The following is a 19,018-nucleotide window of genomic DNA, read 5'->3' on the forward strand; positions in this document are numbered from 1 at the left end:
AGACCTCTGAACTATCTTTAATTGGACTTCATTTTGCACTAAATGTTATACCCTTTGTCTGCATCTGTACATTGTGGTAGGTTTGATTGTAATCATCGATAGTCTTTCCGTTGACTGGATAGCATGCAACAAAAAGCTTTTGATTGTACCTCAGTACACATGACAATAATAAACTAAACTTCCTATGTTCTCCACAGATGCTGCCCGCTGAGTTACTCCAGCATTTTGTGTCTTTTTTTGAGGCAGTGTCTTTGATCGTCAATATATAATTGAACAATTTCAGATCACTTGTTTTGTCCGCTGGTGTATCATAGCTGGCCACATCTGTTGTAAGTTTATTCATCTGGGATATTACTTCAGTTTCTCTCTCTCTCTCTGGAGACATAGTCTGATTTGTTAGGTTTTTCCCCAGAACTCTCCTTCTGGTTTCAGGTTCAACAACAATTCTGGCCTACATTTCACAGCTTTAACAAGTTCTACTCCTCCATTCAATCATGGCAATCAGAGAGCTTTTCTTCTCAACCCAATTCTCCTGCCTTCTCCCCTTAACCCTTGACACCCGTACTAATCAAGAACCTATCGATCTCCATGTTAAAAATATCCATGGGCCTAAACACCCTTCAGTGGCAATGAATTCCACATATTCACCACTCTCTGACTACATAAAATCCTTTTCATTTCCTTTCTAAAGGTACGTCCTTTTATTCTGAGGCCAAGGCCTCTGGTCCTAGACTCTCCCACTAGTGGAAACATCCTCCCCACATCAACTCTATCCAGGTCTTTCACTAATCGGTAAGTTTTAATGAGGTCCCCCTTCACCCTTCTAAACTCTAGTTAGTAAGCACAAGCCCAGTGGCGTCAAATGCTCATCATATGTTAAACCAATCATCCCTGGGATAATTCTCAGAAACCTCCTCTGGATCCTCTACAAAGCCAGCACATCCTTCTTCAGATATAGAACAGCTCAAAACAGCTCACAATACTCCAAATTTTCTCCCACATCCAAAGATATGTGGGTTTACAGGTTAATTGGCCCTCTGTAAATTGCCCCAAGTATGTAGGGAATGGATAAGTGGGATAACATAGTAGTGTGGACTCAGTGGGCCGAAGGGCCTCCACACACACAGCACCCGAGGTCAGGATTGAACGCGGGTTTCCAATGCTGTGAAGCAGCGGCTCTACCAGCTGCATTTAAAGTTATTGAAGCACGACAGATGGGAAATTTGCAGCTCTGAGCTCCAGAGCTTGGACAAGCATGAGAAGGGCAAGTCCAAGGGCAAAAAGTGACATCCATTCCGAGGTCCCCACCTGCTTCAAGAATACCCACCATCAACCCAGTGCCAAAGAAAAGTAAGGTGGCATGCCACAATGACCACCGCCCAGTGGCTCTGACACCCACCATCATGAAGTGCTTCAAGAGACTTCAACTACTTGATTCACTGCAGTTTGCTTCCCGTTGCAACGGGTCCACAGTAGACGGCATCTCCCTACATTAGACACCTATTTATCAACTGTAGCTACGCCTTTAACAACTCATCAATGAAATCCTGGGTCTAGGAATCAGTACTGCACCCCCCCCCCCCTCCCCGCCATTGAATCCTGGAGTTTCTGGCTCACAGGCCCCAATCAGCGTGTGTAGGTGAGAATACCTCCTCCACAATAACTCTCAACACCCACACCCTGCAAGGATGCAATCTCAGTCCCCTACTATACTCCCTGTACACTCACGACTGTACGGCCAAATTCAGCTCTAACTCCATCTACACGTTTGCAGACGACACCACTGTGGTGGGCCAAATCAAGAATAATTATTAGATGGAGTACAGGAGGGAGGGAGAGAGAGAACATAACAATACGGTGTCAGGACAGTAATCTATCCCTCAGTGTCAGCAAGATAAGGGTTATCGATTACTTGTTGCCGATTACTTGTAGATGCACCATAGAAAGTGTATAGTCAGGTTGCATCACAGCTTGATTTGAGAACAGCTCTGCCCAAGACAGGAAATTGCAGAAAGTAGTAGATGCAGCCCAGTCCATTACACAGACTCAGATTTTCCACCAATGACTCCATCTACACTTCACAAAGCCTTTGAAAACCAGCCAACATAATCAAAGACGTCCCACCTCAGTCATTCCTTATTCTACCTGCTCCCATCCGGCAGACGGTAGGGAACCCTGAAAGTGTGCACCACCAGACAGGAACACCCTTTACCCCTCAGTTTTTAGGCTTCTGTACAGCCCTTCGATAAGCCACTCGATAAGCTAGGGTACTGTCCAATTCACCTCTAACCCATTGCGGACAGTGGATTTTGTCTATGGAACTTCTTCTTGCAAATTAAACATAAATAAACCAAAGGACTGGTTAGATCTCAAGACGGGTATTGAGCACTATGAAACTGATGCGTTATATGGAACTGATGCATTACGATGCTGAGATCTATATTCTGCACTCTGTATATTCCCCTTCGCTCTATCTATTGAAATAGAGTTTGACTTGATTGTACTATGCAAAGTATTATCTGATCTGTTTGGATAGCAAGCAAATAAAAGCTTTTCACTATACGAAACACAAGACAATAATAACACAAGCCAATAACAAACCTAAAACTAAAAAAAGTGACAGTAAGTCTATCAGAACAAAAGATAATTTGTCAAACAGGCCCACCTTTTCCCAAACTATCTTTTCTTTGTGTAAGAAGGAACTGCAGATGCTAGTTTGCACTGAAGATAGACACAAAATGTTGGAGTAACTCAGCAGTTCAGGCAGCATCTCTGGAGAATAGAGAAAAGGAAATATTCCTTTTCTTCAGAGATGCTGCCTGACCTGCTGAGTTATGGGCCTGTCCCACTTAGGTGATATTTTAGGCAACTACAGGCGACAAGTTTCGCCACATGTTCGCCGGTAGTCGCCGGGGGTAGTCTCCTCAGTCGCGCAAAATGTAGCAGCGTCTTTCTGGTCGCCGCTAAATTTTCAACGCGTTGAAAGTTTTTTGCCGACAGTGGGTTTGACGCCAATGAGCGTAGCTTGACTTCTCCTGACATAGGTTGTCGCCAGGATGAAGTAGGTTGTGGCAGGTTTTTCAGTGACCTGCTACGACAATGACAGTCGCTGGCAGTTGCCTAAAACAAAAAAATCGCCAAGTGGGACAGGCCCATCACTCCAGCATTTTGTGTCTAACTATCTTTTACTTCCTTCCTCCCTCCCTCGACACCAATTTATTTTTCCAGCCACTACTGTCTCTGTGTAGGCTCCAGTTCAACTTAACCCTTACAGCCACCATCACTATTACCTACCCCTGGCCCATTTCCAACCATACCCCTTCCTCTCCAAACCCCGCAGTCCTTTTGTAAAATTTACGGCCCTCTACCACCAACCCACTCACGCCACGACTGAAGAAGGGTTTCGGCCCGAAACGTTGCCTATTTCCTTCGCTCCATAGATGCTGCTGCACCCGCTGAGTTTCTCCAGCTTTTCTGTGTAACCCACGCCACGACTCTCCCGTCTTCCCCCTAATCATGCCTATTATCCCCTCCTCTGCTCCCACATTATCTCCAGACACCTCACTGTCTGCCACCGCCTCTCACACACTAACCACTTCATCTCAGCCTCTCCTTGCCCGATCCCAATGCCCTTGTCCATTCCTCTTCCCCTCTCCTCCCATCTCTCTTACACTCCTCCTTTCCCATTTTCCCCCTCTCACCTTTCTTCCTCCCATTCCCTCCATCTCCCTTTTCTTCCCCAATGTCCGCAACCCTCTACTTCCCCTCCTCTCTCCCTTCCTATTTTCTTCCCCTTCCCACCTCCACACCCGGCCGATGCCAGCCTGCTGACTCACTTATGCCGAGTAGGAAGGCGGCGCTGAGGGCCCGCGCCATCGCCGAGGCTGGGCCCGGAGTCTAGGCCCGGGAGTGTGGAGCCGAGGCCTGGTCCCGGTGTCCGGCGGACGCGCTGTCGGGTTCCAGCAGTGTCCACCGCTTGCTCTACGCTCAGCCGCGCCCTTCACCGACACCGTGCATCTCCCCTGCTGCTGCTCCTCCCTCTACTCCTGCAGCTCCTCCCTCTACTCCTGCAGCTCCTCCCTCTACTCCTGCAGCTCCTCCCTCTACTCCTGCAGCTCCTCCCTCTCTTTATTATTTTCCTCTTTTCCCTCCTCTCTCTTTTCCTCTCACTCTCCCCCTTCCCCTCCCACTTTCCCTCTCTTCGCTCTTCCCCTCCTTCTCCACCTCCCTTCTTCTTTCTCCTTCTCTTACCCCTCTTCCCACTCTCCTTCACCCCCCTCTCTGTCTCCTTCTACCCCTCCGCTCATCCTCTCACCTTATCTTTGCACCCTTTCCATTTCCACCCTCCTCCTTCACCCAGGGGCGGAAATCACTATCAAAACTGGGGGGGGGGGGGGGAACACAATTTCTTGGTGCCCGCGCACACACACACACACGTGAAGCTTCGGCTATGGGCCCTGTGGACGGTAACACCGGGAGCTGACCTGGTTGGTGACCGACTCCAGTAACAGCAGCTTTGTCTGGCCAAATCGTGGGGCTTGAATCGGCCCGTTCGCGGGGCCTTTCAATGCCTGGCGTGGCTTAAAATCAGCCGGCGGGGGCTTCAACATCAGGAGCCTCGATTGCCTCGATGCAGCAGTTTGATTTTAAGCCGTCCGGGCGATGAAAGGCCCCGCGAACGGGCCGATTCAGCCCTTAGTTCGCGTCTGATACCGGCTTGAATCTTTCAAAGGCTACAATGTGATAAATAACACTTAAACAAATAAACTGAAGCAAATAAAGGCAAACAGAAGCACCAACCTTGGAGAGGGGAGAGAGAGAGAGAGATGGAAAAAAAAACTAAATAAGGTGAGTGACCCGAATGAGGGACTTACCTGCAAGCCAGCCAGGAAACCCGCTCGACCGGAGCCCTTAATGACCTGACCCGTTTAAATTTGATACACGTTTACATCTTTCTCATCAACCAATTCATCCAATTAGTTCAAATGGTAAATGTACCCCGCATCAGACAGCTTTAAGAAATTTTCCGTGAATACCTTCAGTAATACTTGAAGGTCAAAACACATTTGGTGACACATCGTGTTAATATGATGTTAATAGAGACACTTAACAAGCACTAAACAGCGACACCACCACTGTCTCGTGGAAAGCGGGGATTTTAAGAGATTTTTTTTTAATCGAATTTCAAAATCCGGATTACAAAATAGGGTGGGTGGGGGGGGGGGAATTGTCCCCCACCTCTCAAAACATAGGAGGGACGTGTCTCCCCCATCCCCCTGAGATTTCCGCCTATGCTTTCCCCTCAACATTCCCCCGCACCCCCTGCCTTGCCACACAGATGTAAAAGAGGAACTGGAGAAGGTCATTCAGCTCTTTGGCCCTGCTCCATCATTTAATACCATCTAGACTGATCCTTTATCTCTGTACAGGCAATTCTGCTATAATGTGATGGTCATGTTCAGAACTAACTAAATCACATGTTGGTGCAATGTGGACACAGGGAACTGCAGATGTTGGTTTACAAAAAATAACACAAAGTGCCAGAGTAACTCAGCGGGTCAGGCAGCATCTGGAGAACATGGATAGGTCACGTTTTGGGTCAGGACCCTTCTTCAGACTGATTGTGCTGGGACGGGGAAGAAAGCTGATAGAAGGGAGGGGCAACCACTTGGAAAATTAGGTTAGGATTATTCCAACCACTCCCACCACTCTTCCCCCCTCTCTGTCCTCTTCTATCTACAGTATATCCCTCCATTTCACTCCTCTTCTCATCTGACACCCCTTTGTCTTTTTATCTCTAGCCTCTGTCACTCACCACACCCATCTGTCAATCGTCCCCACTCCCGCACCCATACCTGTATCCACCTGTCACTTGCCTGGCTTTGTCCTGTCCCCACCTCTCTTTTCCAGCTTTCTCCTCTTTTTTTCCAGCATTCAGAAAGTATTCAGACCCCTTCATGTGCCTTTTACTGAGGAGTGGCTTCTGTCTGGCCACTCTACCATAAAGGCCTGATTGGTGGAGTGCTGCAGATATAGTTGTCCTTCTGGAAGGTTCTCCCATCTCCACAGAGGAAGTCTGGAGCTCTGTCAGAGTGACCATTGGGTTCTTGGTCATCTCCCTGACCAAGGCCCTTCTCCCCCGACTGCTCTGTTTGGCTAGGCGGCCAGCTCTATGAAGAGTCCTGGTGGTTCCAAAGTTCTTCCATTTAAGAATGACGGAGGCCACTGTGCTCTTCGGGACCTGCAATGCTGCAGAAACTGTTTCATACCCTTCCCCAGATCTGTGTCTCGACACAATCCTATCTCGGAGGTCTACGGACAATTCCTTCATTTTCATGGCTTGATTTTTGCTCTGACATGCACTGTCAACTGTGGGACCTTATATAGATAGGTGTGTGCCATCCAAATCATGTCCAATCAATTTAATTTACCACTGGTAGAGTCCAATCAAGTTGTAGAAACATCTCAAGGATAATCAATGGGAACAGGATGAACGTAAGCTCAATTTTGAGTGTCATAGCAAAGAGTTTGAATAGTTATGTAAATGTGATATTTCAGTTATTTCTTTTTAATTACTTTGCAAACATTTCTAAACACCTGTTTTCACTTTTTTATTGTGGGATATTGTGTGTAGATTGATGTTAAAATAAATGAATTTAATCGATTTTAAAATAAGGCTGTAAGGTAACAAAATGTGGAACAAGTGAAGGGGTCTGAATACTTTCTGAATGCACTGTACTTCATTTGGCCCGAAGAAGGGTCCTGTACGCCCAAAACGTCATTTATCCATTCCCTCCGCAGATGCTACCTGACCCGCTGAGGTCCTCCAACACAACATTCCAGCATCTGCAGTTCCTTTTGTCTCCAGTTCTGATCATTCAATTTTAAGCTAAACAGGAAAATATTTTGAAAGCATGACGTTACTAAAATAGGTTGGGTTTTTTTAACCATTCTATAATGTACAGTGGGCAATGTGAGTGGGCAAATGCATGGCAGATGCAGTATAATGTGGATAAATGTGAGGTTATCCACTTTGGTGGCAAAAACAGGAAAATGGCAAAAACAGGAAAGTAGACTATTATCTGAATGGTGGCCAATTAGGAAAAGGGGAGATGCAACGAGACCTGGGTGTCATGGTACACCAGTCATTGAAAGTAGGCATGCAGGTGCAGCAGGCAGTGAAGAAAGCGAATGGTATGTTAGCATTCACCGCAAAAGGATTTGAGTATAGGAGCAGGGAGGTTCTACTGCAGTTGTACAGGGTCTTGGTGAGACCACATCTGGAGTATTGCGTACAGTTTTGGTCTCCTAATCTGAGGAAATACATTCTTGCCATAGAGGGAATACAGAGAAGGTTCACCAGACTGATTCCTGGGATGTCAGGACTTTCATATGAAGAAAGACTGGATAGACTCGGTTTGTACTCGCTAGAATTTAGAAGATTGAGGGGGGATCTTATAGAAACTTACAAAATTCTTAAAGGGTTGGACAGGCTAGATGCAGGAAGATTGTTCCCGATGTTGGGGAAGTCCAGAACAAGGGGTCACAGTTTAAGGGTAAGGGGGAAATCTTTTAGGACCGAGATGAGAAAAAAAAAATTCACACAGAGAGTTGTGAATCTGTGGAATTCTCTGCCACAGAAGGTAGTTGAGGCCAGTTCATTGGCTATATTTAAGAGGGAGTTAGATGTGGCCCTTGTGGCTAAAGGGATCAGGGGGTATGGAGGGAAGGCAGGTACAGGATACTGAGTTGGATGATCAGCCATGATCATATTGAATGGCGGTGCAGGCTCCAAGGGCCGAATGGCCTACTCCTGCACCCTATGTTTCTATGTACACTGTCTATAAAGCTAATATACTCTTCTCGGAACTATCCCCGCACGTAGCTGCTTCAGGATAAATGCCAATATTTAGATAAACTCAGAGCTTTGATTATAATACATGGGAATATGATAATGTTGCTGTCACAGAGACAAAACATAGAAGGCAAGGATTGAACATAGATAAGAACAGCATACATTGTATTTGAGATTCGTCTGAAAAAGTGTCCCAACCTGAAAAGTCACTTTTTCCATGTCCTCCAGAGAAGCTGCCTGATCCGCTGAGTTCCTCCAGCACTTAGTGTATCTCAGCATAGATATATACATAGTGAGTGTTTCCACCACAAAATATGAGGCTCACTGCCCACCAAAACATCACGATTTAAAAACAGTTTCTATCCACATGCAATTCGAACTCTGAACACTCTATGACAACATCACATAGCCACCTCGTGCATGTACTGTATACTGTTTGTTGTTGTGAATCAGCCTACTGTATAACACCCTGTACTGAACCTTTTTGTTGTTGTGTTTTTATGAGAGGCATAGATAGGATAGATAATCAGAACCTTTTCCCCAGGTTTGGAAATGGAGGAACATAGATTGTGTGTAGGCAAATTAGATTAGTTTAACCTGGCACTGGCATCATGTACAGCACAGACATTGTGGGTCGAAGGGCCTATTCCTCAACTGTACTGTTCTGTGTTCTAATCTTCAAGAGGAGATCTTTAAATTAAAATTGCTGTCCCTTTAGAATATTCTCTAAACTAAACTGTAATTTGTGTTATTCTGGTGGTAGAATTCCAATTGAGTCTTGTTTGTTATCCCACCCTTCCTTCCTGCCAGATTGCTGGGAAAGATTCCAGAGCCTTTACTATGATGATATTTTTTTTCATTAAAAGACCGCTAAGCAAGGGGCTAAGGTCTGCTCAGATGCTTAAAACCAGCCAGGATGGTTCTAAATGGCAGATTTTCACAATTCAGTCTCGTTCTGTTGATGGCTTTCTCTGGTAAGATAAACTGACTTCATAATCATGAGGAATAGATCGGTTGGATGCAGAGTCTTTGCCCAGAGTGGGGGAATCGATAACCAGAGGGCAGAGGTTTAAGGTGAGGGAGAAAAGATTTTATAGGTATCTGAGGGGTAACTTTTTTCATGCAAAGGGTGGTGGGTTTATGGAACGAGCTGCTGGAGGAAGTAGTTGAGGCAGGGACTATCGCAACATTTAAAAAGCAATTAGACAGGTACAACATGGATAGGATAGGTTTGGAGGGATATGGGGCAAACACAGGCAAGTGGGACTAGTGTAGAAGGGACATGTTGGTTGTTGTGGTCAAGTTGGGTTGAAGGGCCTGTTTCCACACTATATGACTATGATCTGAAAGTTGAAGAAGTAGAAAGGTTCAAATGTGTAACATAATTATATTGAAACCTGTGTCTTCATTCGGATAATTTGCAGGATGGTTCCTAACAGAGAGCGACTGCCGTGCGTTGGATGTGTACAGTGAACTTGGGAAATTCCTTCTTTTAAATATTACGAATCAAAACTCTAGTTCTTACCATGAAGTTAAATGGTTTAAAGGAAATTCAATTGTTGCAAAGTTCAAAAGTGGTCCAAAGCTGTACGGTCATTTTTTAAGGAGGGTAAACATTTTTCCAAATGGTTCTCTGAGAGTTAACTCCGTATCAACGAAAGATAAAGGAATATACCGTGTGGATGTATACAAGACAGACGGAACCGTGCAATTAACTAAAGAGTTTAAAGTACATTTATTTGGTAAGTATATTGTCTTTTAAATTTTACCTAATTCAAGTAATTCCAAAACTTCTCAGCATCCCTCTTGGGCAAAAGGATTGCTTCCTCATAAGTTCATATTCTATAGCAGCATAATTAGGCCATTTGGTTCATCAAGTGTACTCGTGGCCTATAATGATTCTATAATGTGCTATAATAGCAATAAAACATTTTTGACACTTGATTCTTCAGATATGAAATGAGCAGGTCACTGATATTGTGTAAGTTTGTGCTCATTTGGTAAAGTCGGTTTTGAAAATTTGGAAATGCCTAAGAACAAACAGCACAGGAACAGGCCCTTCGACCCACAAAGTCTGTGCCGAACATTGTGTCAGGTTAAACTAATCCCCTCTGCCTGCATGTGATCCATATCCCACCATTCCCTGTATATCCATGTGTCTATCCAAAAGCCTCTTAAATGGCAATATGGTATCTGCCTCCACCACCAACCCTGGCAACACGTTCCAGGAACCCACCTTCCTCTCTGTGTAAAAAAACTTGCCCCGCACATCTCCTTTAAACATCCCCTCTCACATTAAAGTAATGCCCTCTTGTCTTTGACATTTCCACCCTTGGAGAAAGGTTCTGACTGTCTACCTTATCTTTGTTTCTCATAATTTCATGGAGTGAAGCTATGGGGGACGGATTGGGGTAGAGTAAGGCTGAGATAATTCACAAATGAAGAAGAGGATTTCTGGGGTTATAAATGTAAATTATGTCGCCACAAAGAACTGCAGATGCTAGTTTACAAAAAACCCCACAAAGTGCTGGAGTAACTCAGCGAGTCAGGCAGCATCTCTGGTGACATTTCGGGTCGGGACCCTTCTTCAGATTGATTGAAGTTGGAGAGAGAAGCTGGAGAAGAGTGTGCGGGGAGGAGGCAAGACAAAGTCTGGCAAGTGATAGGTGGATAGAGGGGAGGGGGGTTTTGATGGTCAGATGGTTGGGCAAAGGCCAGAGGTGAAAAGACAAAAAGTGCGGGAAAAGGAGATAAGGTGGGGCATGGGGAAGGGAAGGGGTAAAGGCAACGGGGTAAAGGGGATGTTTGTAGGTTGTTTACTTAAAATTGGGGAATTCACTGTTTGTACCATTTGGTTGTAACTTACAATGCAAAGGTATGAACAATACAAATAGTGAGCAGACACAAAGTGCTGGAGTAACTCAGTGGGTCAAGCAGTATCTCTGGAGAATATTGATAGGTGACGTTTTGGGTCAGGACTCTGAAGAAATCTTCTTGAGTCTGAAGTAGGGTTCTGACCGTGTCAGAATGTAACCCCACTTTTTAATACTAATGTAACCCCACCTTTTAATACTAATGTAACCCCACTCTTTAATACTAATGTAACCCCACTTTTTAAAAAGGGAGGGAGAGAGAAAACGGGGAATTACAGACCAGTTAGTCTAACATCGGTAGTGGGAAAACTGCTCGAATCAGTTATTAAAGATGGGATAGCAGCACATTTGGAAAGTGGTGAAATCATTGGACAAAGTCAGCATGGATTTATGAAAGGTAAATGTCTGACGAATCTTATAGAATTTTTCGAGGATGTAACTAGTAGAGTGGATAAGGGAGAACCAGTGGATGTGTTATATCTGGACTTTCAGAAGGCTTTCGACAAGGTCCCACATAAGAGATTAGTATACAAACTTAAAGCACACGGTATTGGGGGTTCAGTATTGATGTGGATAGAGAACTGGCTGGCAGACAGGAAGCAAAGAGTAGGAATAAACGGGTCCTTTTCACAATGGCAGGCAGTGACTAGTGGGGTACCGCAAGGCTCAGTGCTGGTACCCCAGCTATTTATAATATATATTAATGATTTGGATGAGGGAATTGAATGCAACATCTCCAAGTTTGCGGATGACACGAAGCTAGGGGGCTGTGTTAGCTGTGAGGAGGATGGTAGGAGGCTGCAAGATGACTTGGATAGGCTGGGTGAGTGGGCAAATGCATGGCAGATGCAGTATAATGTGGATAAATGTGAGGTTATCCACTTTGGCGGCAAAAACAGGAAAGTAAACTATTATCTGAATGGTGGCCGATTAGGAAAAGACCTGGGTGTCATGTACACCAGTCATTAAAAGTAGGCATGCAGGTGCAGCAGGCAGTGAAGAAAGCGAATGGTATGTTAGCATTTATAGCAAAAGGATTTGAGTATAGGAGCAGGGAGGTTCTACTGCAGTTGTACAGGGTCTTGGTGAGACCACACCTGGAGTATTGCGTACAGTTTTGGTCTCCTAATCTGAGGAAAGACATTCTTGCCATAGAGGGAGTACAGAGAAGGTTCACCAGACTGATTCCTGGGATGTCAGGACTTTCATATGAAGAAAGACTGGATAGACTCGGCTTGTACTCACTAGAATTTAGAAGATTGAGGGGGGATCTTATAGAAACTTATAAAATTCTTAAGCGGTTGGACAGGCTAGATGCAGGAAGATTGTTCCTGATGTTGGGGAAGTCCAGAACAAGGGGTCACAGTTTAAGGATAAGGGGGAAATCTTTTAGGAACGAGATGAGGAAAACATTTTTCACACAGAGAGTGGTGAATCTCTGGAATTCTCTGCCACAGAAGGTAGTTGAGGCCAGTTCATTGGCTATATTTAAGAGGGAGTTAGATGTGGCCCTTGTGGCTAAAGGGATCAGGGGGTATGGAGAGAAGGCAGGTACAGAATACGGAGTTGGATTATCAGCCATGATCATATTGAATGGCGGTGCAGGCTCGAAAGGCCGAATGGCCTACTCCTGCACCTATTTTCTATGTTTCTATTACCCAAAATGCCACCTATACATGTTCTCCAGTGATACTGCATAACCCACCAAGCTACTCCATCACTTTGTGTCTTTTATTTTGTAATCCAGCATCTGCAATTCCCTGTGTTTCCACATGACGTGGCGGTTTGATCTTCGGAGGTGCATCTTGCAAAGTGCGGAGATGACAGGCTAGAAATTCTAAAGTGCCATTAATCGTATGTTAAAGCAGTGGTGCATGGGTGGCCCATGCAAGTTTCATGCAAGGGCCTGTAAAAGGCATACATGACAACAGGGAAGCAGACCATAACCATTAAGGGCACTAAGTGCTGGAGTTACTCAGAGTCTATGCAGTATGTGGATAAGGTAACCTATAAGGTCGAGACCCTTCTTCAGACCTCTGGAGAATATGATAACTTTACTTTAGACTTGAGACTTTAGAGATAGAATCATAGAAAATAGGTGCAGGAATAGGCCATTCGGCCCTTTGAGCCAGCACCACCATTCAATATGATCGGGGCTGATCATCCAAAATTTTCCCCATATCCCTTGATTCCCTTAGCCCTAAGAGCTAAATCATCCAGTGATTTGGCCTCCACTGCCTTCTGTGGCAGAGAATTCCACAGATTCACAATTCTCTGGGTGAAAATGTTTTTCCTCATCTCAGACCTAAATGGCCTACCCGTTATTCTTAAATAAGGAGCGTCCCTTCAGCCCCTCGAGTCCATGCTGACCCACGATCCCCGTACCCTCGCACTATCCTATAAGGACAATTTACAATTTTTACTGAAGCCAATTAACCTACAAACCTGTACGTCTTTAGAGTACGGGAGGAAAACAGAGCTCCTGGAGAAACAGTTGCCACAGAGGCAGCTGTGGAGGCCAAATGAATGGACATTTTTAAGGTGGAGATTGACAGATTCTTGATTAGTAAAGGTGTCAGGGGTTATGTGGAGAAGGTAGGAGAATAGGGTTGAGGAGGAAAGATAGATCAGCCATGGTTGAATGGCGGAGTAGACGTCTTCGACCACTGTGCTACTGTACGGCCCTTGATGATATTTAATAATAATTTTTTGTAAACGTTGAAGTCCAAGTCTAATTCCTGACATGAAAGTGGATAACATTGTAAACCAGTTTTTGGCCTTTTAGGGAAACTCTCCACACCTATGATGAGTGTGGAATGCGCCACGGAGCACAACATGTATGTGTCATGTGAAGTTCGCGGAGAGGCTCCCGTTTCCTTCTACCTGAACGAGCAGCGATTGACCAGGGATAACGCCGTGTTCACAGACGACGATAGAAAAGCCACACTGAGGAACGTCACCTCCTTTTCCAACAATAAAACCTTCTTCTGTACGGCGGAAAACCCAATCAGTAGAAGCCAATCAGTTCCCAGGCAACTCAGTTGTACAGGCAAGTCCAAAACAATGTCAAAGAGGAGAAAACCTTTGTAAAAGAAGTCTATTTTTGATAGTAAATTTACAGAACTTAATGTCTCCATTTGCAATGAGAATAAATATCTTCTTTGGAAGGCTGGCAATAATCTCCAACTTGCACATAGAAAATAACATGAAAATGTTGAACTTATGCAATAAAATTCTTACCAGAACAGAATTAGTAATTATTCAGGAACTGTTCATCTATGTTTAGTTTAATTTAGTTTAGTTTAGTTTAATTTAGAGACACAGCGCGGAAACAGGTCCTTCGGCCCCACTGAGTCCGCGCTGACCAACAATCATCCATACACCAGTTCTATCTAACAGACTAGGGCCAATTTTACAGAAACCAATTAACCTACAAACCCGCACATCGTTGGGATGTGGGATGAAACCAGAGCACCCGGAGGAATCCAACTCGGTCACAGGGAGAATGTACAAACTCCGTGCATACAGCACCTGCGGTCAGTATCGAACCTGGATCCGTGGTGCTGCAAGGCAGCAACTCTACCACTGTGTCACTGTGCCGTGAATTAACAGTCCAGATGAAGTCCAGCAATTGCAACTTTATAGACTTTGGTTGGTCACATTTGGAGTATTGCGTGCAGTTCTGCCCGTGGTTTAGAGACAGAAGGAACTGCAAATGCTTGTTTACAAAAAAGACACAAAGTGCTGGAGTAACTCAGTGTGTCTTGCAGCATCTCTGCCTGACCTGCTGAGTTCCTCCAGCAATTTGTATCTTTTTTCCATCCAATATCTTCCTCAATTGTGCTTTAATTTGGTAAATCAGATAATGCATGCCATAGCATTCAAAAACATCAACTATATCAACAACAGTATTTTAATGTTCAATGAAACTGTACAAATTAATAAATGAGTCACTCTTCAAATGCAATAGTCTAGGATTTCCTCAAAGTGAATTACACCTGTATTGTACAATTTAAAAACAAACCTTTAGCCCATTTTAAACTGGACCATGGCATTGATGCATTTAAAATGGTAATTCCAGTCTTCCTAACAAATTTGACCTCTCTACCATTTTCTATGCTGAATTTCTTCCTAGGGAATCATGGAATACAGCACAGAAATAGTTCACCTCTTACATACCGATCGTGATATCTAACTATGCTCATTTCATTTGTCCCCTTTCGGCACATATCCCTCCACATCTTTCCTATCCAAGTCCAAATTCCTGCCCACATGCCCTTTCAATGTAATTATATCTGCCTCAAACACCTCTTTTGGTAGCTCATTCCAAATATTCACCACCTTTTATGTCAAAAAAATTGACCCCTTAGATCTGTTTTAAATGTTTTTCCTTCCACCTTAAACCAGTGCTAGTTTTAGATTCCCCTGCCTTGGGGCGAAAAATATTCTGACTAGCTATCGCTCTATGGAGACACAAGGAACTGCAAATGCTGGTTTATAAAAATAGGCACACGGTGCTAGAATAACTCAGCAGGTTAAGCAGCATCTCTGGAGAACATGGATAGATGATCATTCCTCAGCCTCCTATGTTCCAGTAAGAATATGTTCACAGCCTTTCCAATCTTGTTACTACAGCTCTCCATCCCAGGCAATATCCTGGAGAATCTCCCCTGCACTATCTCCGTCACTACCTCATCCTTCCTGTAAAAAAAAAAAAATGAAATGAAATGATTCAATTTATTGTCATTGTCAGTGTACAGTACAGAGACAACGAAATGCATTTTTAGCATCTCCCTTGAAAGGGAGACACAGGGCGTCGCGGTGTGCCCGCGCCTGCCGCCGTACGATCAGAATTGTACACGATACTCCAAGTGCAGTCCAACCAATATTTTGTACAGCTGATGTTAAGCTAGTTATGGCTACACATTGTATGGGTTTGAAAACATTTGGCACCTCTTCCTGAATTATTTTTGCTTCTTCTTTGGCTACAGGTTCAATGGCAAGTTACATCTACATTATCTTCATTGCATTACCAGTCATTGCATTGATTATTTTTGTGAGGCTGCTTTATTGCTGTGTCAGTCGAACTAACAACTGCAATATGAAAAAGGTAAGCTTATAACCGTGCATTAGAAAGGCAAAGCTCAAATCTAGTGTAATCTGCCTCGATATTTCACACATGAAATGAATTTTGGCTGATACAATTCATTTCCTGATAAGTGCGTTTCTTAAACATTCGCTCATATTAAATTGCCACATGGATTTTTAGATCGCACGTGATCCAAGGAGAGGTAGTCAAATGGATAGAAAATTGGCTTCATGGAAGGAAGCAGAGGGTGATGGTGGAAGGTTGTTTTTCCGACTGGAGGCCTGTGACTAGTGGTGTGCCCCAGGGTTCAGTGCAGGGCCATTGATGTTTGTCACCTATATCAATGATTTGGATGAGAATGTACATGGCATGATTAACATGTTTGTAGATGATACTAAGGTGGGTGGTATTATAGATAGTTTGGGTTTGGGGGTATACGGGTCATACGCAGGCAGGTGGGACTAGTGTTGATAGGGCATGTCAGTCAGTTTGGGCAAGTTGGGCTGAAGGGCCTGTATCCATGTTATATGAATGTATGACTCAATGATACAAAATATAATGTCCGTGGGTAGTGGTGGAGGCAGATATGATGCTGGCATTTAAGAGATGTTTGGGCAGACACGTGGCTATGCTTCAAATGGAGGGAAATGAATTATGTGCAGAGAGATAAGAGTTGGTTTTGGCATCATGTTCAGCACAGACATTGTGGGCCCAAGGGCCTTTTCCTTTGCTGTACTGTTCTATGCTCTATTGTCCCCTCTGGTTTAGTTTAGAGATCCAGGCCCTTTGGCCTACTGAGTCCACGCCGACCAGCGATCACCCATTCACACTAGTTCTATGTCATCCCACTTACGTACTGTATCCATTCTCTACACACTAGGGAGGCCAATTAACGTGTAAACCTGCATGTCTTTGGGTTGCGGGAGGAAACCGGAGCATCCGGAAGAGACCCACGAGGTCACAGGAAGAACATGCAAACTCTGCACACAGAAGCACCCGACGTCAGGATTGAACCTGTGAGGCAGCGGCTCAACCAGCTGCGCCATTGTGCTGCCCTAATCTTCAAAACGTGAATAAAATGGCAACCTGAGTACACTCAGCTACCTTGGTGATCGTTGCTATAAAGGTCTTATCTAGTTGCTGTACTGCAGACAGTGGCGCAGTGGTAGAGTTGCTGCCTTACTGCGCCAGAGACCCGGGTTCGATCCTGACTGCGGGTGCTGTCTGTACGGAGTCTGTACGTTCTCCCTGTGGCTGCATGGGTTTTACCTGGGTGCTCTGTTTCGTCCTACATTCCAAAGATGTGCAGGTTTGTAGGTTAATTGGCTTTGGTAAGATTGTAAATTGTCTCTAGCGTGCAGGATAGTGCTAGTGGTCGGTGGGCCGTGGGGTCCGCTTCTGCGCTGTATCTCTAAGCTAAACTAAACTAATTACAATGGAACTGCTCCTGTTGAAACCCGTGAAGATCATAACTTCACCACTTATTAGTAAATAAAAAATCCTACACTGATACTGTAGCACACACTTCCTGCACTATAGTACAAAATCAGTAGTCCTGATCAAAAGTCTTCTACAAGAAAATATACATTGATAAAAATCCTCCCTTCACCCCCGGGCTCATTGCAATTACCTAGATACAGTGCAGCTCAATTATGGCAATTCTTGGAAGATAAAGTCAGTATGGAAACAGGCCGTTCGGCCCAACTTGCCCATGCCAACCAACATGCCCCATCTACATTGGTCCCCCTTGCTCTCTAAACCGATCCTACCTGTGTAAAATGTCATAATTAATCTTCTCACAACATATTTGTTTTTCTTTTGTACAGCTGAGAATCTGTGAGGACTACATTTAGAAGTGGCGGTGAAAATGAGGAGATCAATGTCACAGTGAACCACGAATGTCGAAAGAATTGCGAAAATGAAGAGACCTGGAAGGTTTAGAAGTGGAGGCACAAGGAACTGCAAATGCTGGAATCTTGAGCAAATAAACAAAGTGCTGGAAGAACTCAGCGGGTCAGGCGGCATCTGTGGAGGGAAATGTAGTGACGATGTTTGGGTTAGCACCTTTCTTCATTTAGAAGAAGGATCCCAAAGCGTCGTCTGTCCATTTACCTCCACAGATGCCGCCTGACCCTCTGTTCCTCCAGCACTTTGTGTTTCGCTTAAGGATTTGAATTATCAGACAAGCTGCAATCAATTCTTTATAAAACTAAACACACACTTTGATAATTGATACTTTGCTCTTTACAACTGAAAAATGCCTATCGGCTTCATCAACTTGTTATGCAACTAATATCCTTTTGTAAATTGGTTTTAACCTGTTCTGTTAATTATGCTCCTGTTTCCAGACATATTCTGTTCAGTGATTTAAGAGACAAAGGAAAATCTTTCCAAACCAAAATACATTGTGGTATTATTATTGTAACAAATTAAAAAAAATGTAGTCAACAATTTTAATGACTTCATTGTATATTTTTGTGACATCTTTCAAATCTTTATGAATTCCTATTGTCTGATTTTCCATTGTGTGTACGTTTGGTTGTTACTCCAGACTCGTCAAACTTATCATTTTCCATCTACCCTTCTCTCGATTCACTCTTTCCCCTTCCCATCAAACAGTTATACAGGTACCACCACTCATCTCTCCCATATTACCCTTATTAACCTTGTTCCTTCCTGCAACTATCCCAAGACATTTGGAAAGAGTGCAGAGAGGATTTGCAAGGATGTTGCCAGGACTTGAGGACCTGAGCAATAGGGATATGTTGGGCACGGCAGGACTATTTTCCTCAGAGTGCAGGAGGCTGAGGGATGATCTTATAGAGGTGTATAAGATCATGAGGGAAACAAATAGGGTAATTGCACAGAATGTTTTACCCAGGGGAGGGGAATCAAGAACCAGAGGACATAGGTTTAAGGTAAGCGGGGAAAGATTTAATAGGAACCTGACGGGGCAACTATTTTTCACTTAGTGTGGTGGGTATAAGGAATGAGCTGCCAAAGGAGGTAGTTGAGGCAGATACAATAGAACATTTAAAAGACACTTGGATGGGAAAGTTTTAGAGGGATAGGCCAATCATGGCCAAATGGGACCAGTCGTAGAGTTATAAGGCACAGAAACAGGCCCCTTAGCCCATGCTGACGGAGATACCCTATCTACACTAGTCTCAAACAGCTTACACTAGCTTAGTTACATCTTGG

The 19,018-nt window shown here is 44.2% G+C and overlaps 2 protein-coding genes across 2 annotated transcripts in view; one reads left to right on the forward strand and one right to left on the reverse strand.

The window, feature by feature from the left end:
- The window catches only part of LOC129702747 (carcinoembryonic antigen-related cell adhesion molecule 7-like), a 134,651-nt gene that overhangs the window by 22,489 nt on the left and 93,144 nt on the right, over window positions 1-19,018 (reverse strand). The gene's annotated exons all lie outside the window — the stretch shown is intronic.
- si:dkey-11f4.20 (T-cell surface antigen CD2) lies at window positions 8,400-17,697 on the forward strand. The gene is made up of 5 exons (XM_055644690.1): window positions 8,400-8,829; window positions 9,280-9,597; window positions 13,514-13,777; window positions 15,720-15,838; window positions 17,644-17,697. Exons 1-5 carry the CDS (start codon window positions 8,772-8,774, stop codon window positions 17,668-17,670), a joined length of 786 nt encoding a protein of 261 aa, XP_055500665.1. The 5' UTR covers window positions 8,400-8,771; the 3' UTR covers window positions 17,671-17,697.

This window comes from Leucoraja erinacea, chromosome 13, assembly GCF_028641065.1.
Source record: "Leucoraja erinacea ecotype New England chromosome 13, Leri_hhj_1, whole genome shotgun sequence".
Lineage (NCBI taxonomy): Eukaryota > Metazoa > Chordata > Chondrichthyes > Rajiformes > Rajidae > Leucoraja > Leucoraja erinaceus.

Coding starts and splice junctions, on each gene's coding strand:
- si:dkey-11f4.20 (XM_055644690.1), top strand. CDS start 8,772: ATGGTTCTAAATGGCAGATTTTCACAATTCAGTCTCGTTCTGTTGATG. Junction 9,598..13,513: donor GTTTAAAGTACATTTATTTG/GTAAGTATATTG, acceptor TTGGCCTTTTAG/GGAAACTCTCCACACCTATG. Junction 13,778..15,719: donor CAGGCAACTCAGTTGTACAG/GCAAGTCCAAAA, acceptor CTTTGGCTACAG/GTTCAATGGCAAGTTACATC.